The 4962-nt window shown below is 53.3% G+C and overlaps 1 protein-coding gene across 1 annotated transcript; it reads left to right on the top strand.

The window, feature by feature from the left end:
* The first annotated feature begins 408 nt into the window (after positions 1–408).
* ZFP36L2 (ZFP36 ring finger protein like 2) lies at positions 409–2825 on the top strand. Its single transcript, XM_054063277.1, is given in 3 exon segments — positions 409–929; positions 1281–2062; positions 2064–2825. Coding segments are annotated over 3 exon segments (1452 nt in total). The 5' UTR covers positions 409–878; the 3' UTR covers positions 2683–2825.
* The last annotated feature ends 2137 nt before the right edge of the window (positions 2826–4962 follow it).

Below are 4962 nucleotides of genomic sequence, written 5' to 3'. Positions count from 1 at the left end.
CCCGCTCCCGGCTGGGGGAAAGGAGCCCCGGCAGCAGGGACACGCCAGTGCCTTCGCCTTCGTCCCGGCAGAGGCGGCGGGAGGCGCTCCCGGGGCTGGGCGAGAGGCTGCGGGTCACAAGACGCGGGCGGCGAGCGTGGGAGGGAGGAGAATGCATGGAGAAGCAAGGGGGGGGGAAGGGTTAATCAAGTTCCCAAAGTGCAAAGAGAAAGCGAAGCAAAACAAAAACCCCTCGAACCTCCCTAAAAAAAAAAGGAAAAAAAAGGGGGGGGGGGGGAAGCGGCGGGTGCGTGCATCCCGTGCCCAGCCCGGGCAGCGCGGGGGCTCGACCTCTGTTTCAAAGCAATTACGTGGCAAAAGTTTATTTTCGGTGGGGCGGAGAGGGTAGAGGTGCCCCGGGGGAGCATCGGGACAGGGGTGCGAAAGACCGAGGTGCGAAGACGCGGGAGCGTCAAGAAGCGAAAGAGCGAGGGCGCCGCGGTCCCCGCCCCGCTCCCCATCCCGCAGCGAGTCGGGGAAGGCGGCGGGGGGGGGGAATCGAATGGCTCCCCGCCCGCCCCGGCTGGCAGCCCGGCCCCCTGCACGACTCGGGGCGGGCGGAGCCGGGCGCCGCCCCGCGGGCAGCGGCGCGTTTATACGGGAGCGGCGCGGGGAGCCGCGGAGTTCCCGCAGTTCGCCCGCTGCCGCGCAGCTGCCGCCGCTGCTGCCTCGGCCCGGCACCCGCCGTCCCGCCGGGGGAGAGGAGACCCGGGACCATTTCGGATCTCAAGCTAAACGGGGCCCCCCCTCTCCTGTCTAGTCGTGGCTTTTCCAAACCCTCCGAGGACAGCGGGATCTTTCGGTCCTTCCTGTATTTCCGACCATTACAGGATCTAGAAATGTCGACGACGCTTTTATCCGCCTTCTACGACATTGACTTCTTGTGCAAGGTATTGGAGGGGAAGGGGTTGTGGAGCGTGGTTTGAAAAGGAAGGGCGCTCCGGGCTTGCTGGGGCCGGGATGCGGATCCCGGTGGGACGGGGCACGCGGGGGGCGATGGATGGAAGGCTGGGAGAGGCGAGGACACCGCGCTGCCGGGGCTCCCTCGGGGGTGGGAGGCTTAGTGTAAGGGCGTCGCTACAGGGAGGAACTTGCTAAGAAAGTTCAGCGTGCGGCACAGCTCGGGAAGGGGGGTTTCTTTCTCCCCGACTCCGCAGCCATCGCGCCGTCGGTCACTCTGCTGCAACACCCTGTCTCTCTCTCTCGCTCCCCGCTCCCTGTTTTCCCCCCAACCCCGGTAGACGGAGAAGTCCCTGACCAACCTGAGCAGCATGCTGGACAAGAAAGCCGTGGGGACCCCGGTGACCCCCGCCAGCTCCAGCTTCGCGCCGGGCTTCCTGCGGCGGCACTCGACCAGCAACCTGACGGCGCTGGCCGGCGGCGGCTCCAAGTTCCCCAGCCCCACCGGCTCCAGCTCTTCGTCCACCTCCTCCTCCTCTTCTTCCTCCTCCTCCTCCTCTTCGTTCGGCAGCCTGAAGGAGACGGGCTCCGGCGGAGGCGGCGGCAGCAGCAGCCCCACGGCCCTGCTCAACAAGGAGAACAAGTTTCGGGACCGCTCGTTCAGCGAGAACGGCGAGCGCAGCCAGCACCTCATGCAGCAGCTCCAGCAGCAGCAGCAGCAGCAGGCGGCGGCCGGCAAGGGGGGCGGCTCGGGGGGCGGCGGCGGGGCCCCCATCAACTCGACCCGCTACAAGACGGAGCTGTGCCGCCCCTTCGAGGAGAGCGGCGCCTGCAAGTACGGCGAGAAGTGCCAGTTCGCGCACGGCTTCCACGAGCTGCGCAGCCTCACCCGCCACCCCAAGTACAAGACCGAGCTCTGCCGCACCTTCCACACCATCGGCTTCTGCCCCTACGGCCCGCGCTGCCACTTCATCCACAACGCGGACGAGCGCCGCCCGGCGCCCGGCGGGGGCACGGCCGCCGCCGCCGCCCCGCACCACGCCCCGCACCCCGCCGGCAGCACCGGCGACCTCCGCGCCTTCGCCCCCCGCGAGCACGCGCTGGGCGGCGGCTTCGGGCACCCCCCCCCGCGGCGGCGAGCGCCCCAAGCTCCATCACAGCCTGAGCTTCTCCGGCTTCTCCGCCCATCACCACCATCACCACCACCACCATCACCACCAGCAGCAGCAACACGGCGCCGCCGCGCCGCCCCCTCCGCCGCCCGGCGGCCGCCTGGACGCGTCGCTGCTGGAGAGCCCCGGAGGGTCGCGCACGCCGCCGCCTCCCGCCTCCGCCTCGTACTGCGAGGAGCTGCTGTCTTCTCCTCCTTGCGCCAACAACGCCTTCGCCTTCTCCGGGCAGGAGCTGGGCAGCCTCATCGCCCCCCTCGCCCTGCACACGCAGAACTTCGCCGCTGCCGCCGCCGCGGCCGCCGCCGCCGCAGCCTATTACCGGTGCCAGCAGCAGCCGCAGCCCTGCCCGCCGCCCCCGGCATCGCCGCCCTTCAGCTTCCAGCCCCTGCGACGCCTCTCCGAATCGCCCGTCTTCGACGCCCCGCCGAGCCCCCCGGACTCCCTCTCCGACCGCGAGAGCTACCTGAGCGGCTCCCTCAGCTCCGGCTCCCTCAGCGGCTCCGAGTCGCCCAGCCTGGACTCGGGGCGCCGCCTGCCCATCTTCAGCCGCCTTTCCATCTCCGACGACTAGAGGGGGGGGAAAGCGGGCGACAAGTAAGTTATCGAGCGAAGAAAAGCGAATCCTTCTCTTCTTCCTTATTTTTTTTTATATATATATATCTATATATCTTATCTATCTATACACCGAGAGCTGAACAAAAAATAAGCGTTTCGCAAAAGGGCAAAATGACACGAACTGAACAAACCTATTTTTATAGAGAGACCTTGGAAGAAGGGGATTTTCTTTTTTGTTTTTGAGGTTTATTGTTGTACTTTGGAAACAAGTTATGATATGCACCAGCAGCAGCCATTCCATCTGTGTTTAAAAAAAAAAAAAAACAAACCAACAAAAGAGAGAGCGTTAGAGAAAATAAATAAAAAAAAAAATAAAGAGACGCCACCAGAAAGCAACAAACAATCCGGGGAGCGCCAGTTCCTGCCTGTCCGGCTCCTCGAAACCTTCAGACACGCAGGAAAAAAAAAAGTTACAAACTAGTTTGTCGTTCAATCCAGTTCAAATAAAAACACAGAACGTACTAAACCTATAAGCTTTTTTTAAAAAAAAAAAAATCCAACATCCTGCCAAGAATATGCCTTGATAACAACCTTCTTTTTTTTATACATCTATATATTATTATTATAACAAATGCTAAAACCTTCATTCCAAAGTTTAATATTGGTTCCATTGCCACCACTTAGTGGATGTTTGGCTTAGAACGATTTTTTTTGTTGTTGTTGCTTTATTTGGAAGCACTCAGCCGAGTTTAGTTTGTAATTGTTGGAGAATAACTGCTGATTTTTTTTAATTTTTTTTTTTTTAGCTGTTCTGAGTTGATTGCATGAATGAGTCACTGCACACAACTCAATATGAAACTATTTAACTTATTTATTATCTTGTGAAAAGTATACATTGGTAATTTGTTCATACTGTATTTATCAGGTATGATGAAAAGCAATAGATATATATTCTTTTATTATGTTTAAATTATGATTGCCATTATTAATCGGCAAAATGTGGAGTGTGTTCTTTTCACAGTAATATATGCCTTTTTGTAACTTCACTTGGTTATTTTATTGTAAATGAGTAAAATTCTTAATTTAAGAGATTGTATGTAATATTTATTTCATTAATTTCTTTCCTTGTTTACGTAAATCTGAAAGATTGCATGGTTTCTTTATAGAAATCGGTCTCGATGCTGTGGAAGTAGTTTGAGGAATTTCTATGGGTTTTTTTTTAGAATGTAAATGGTTGTAGCCCGTCCGAGTTGAAAAACAAAACAAGAAAAAAAAAATGAAAAAAAAAAAAGAAGCAACAAAAAAGACTGACTTGGCAATCAGACTTCAAAGTGGCAAATCTTAATTCAGACTTTTTTAAAGTAACCAAAAAGTATTTGTTGTTGCCTAACTCCACCAATCACACTGTGATATAGTCTCAAAGTATGTAGCAATAATTGGGGGTCCCAGTATTACGTCTCGCAGAGTGCCTTCGTGAGGGTCCATGCTTGCCTTAAATCTCTCTCAACCAAATAAGTATTTTTCATAAAGCTTGAGATAATTTGAATGTAGGGATGGGTTTTAACTACAGCAAAATTTTGCCACTCTTTTATTTTATAAGAATGGAGGCCATCTTTGGATCTGAAATTTTATACAGTACACGAACATATCTTGTTTAACTGAATTCCAAAACTTGTAAATTTTTTTTTTTCCTTATGTAGAAAGTCGGGAGTTTTCCAAAACTTTCCTGGACGGTGGATGAATGAGCAGTAGCTTAGTTTTGTTTGTACATAGGTACAGATTGAGCACTATGTACTCTTTTGGACTACTTTAACAGAAGTATGTTTTGAATGTAACTAAAGGATAAGTCAACTTGAGTTGTAATATATTTTTCGGGAGTCAGTTCACTACAAATTGTGTGAGACTGTAAACTTTGTACTGTAAATGTTTTGTAGTTCTCCCAATAAAATTTTTTTGGAAAAAAAAAAAAAGAAGAAAGAAAACACCCTTCCAAGTGTTAAAGCCGTGTCTGCCAGGCGGGGAGTATTTCTTGCTAAACCCTGCCACCCCCTCATCACAAATATCTCTAGCTACAGATTAACCAGTTTGCACCGCAGCTCAAGTCCACTCCTGCAGCAATCACTGGTCGGCAGCCAAAGCTAATAAACGCTTCCAGAAGGTTCGGGAGTATTAGTAGCGTACTCTTATTTTGCTTTTTAACAATTACTTTTTTTTAATTTTTTTTTTTTTAAAGTGAGGGATCAAACCCTTGGTGCTTGTAGCTTAGCAGCTGGAGTGGAAAAATCTAGTAATGGCA

This window comes from Cuculus canorus, chromosome 3, assembly GCF_017976375.1.
Source record: "Cuculus canorus isolate bCucCan1 chromosome 3, bCucCan1.pri, whole genome shotgun sequence".
In the NCBI taxonomy this organism is placed as follows: Eukaryota; Metazoa; Chordata; class Aves; order Cuculiformes; family Cuculidae; genus Cuculus; species Cuculus canorus.
The sequence above is the reverse complement of the archived record's forward strand: the minus strand, read 5'-3'. Positions and strand labels throughout refer to the sequence as shown.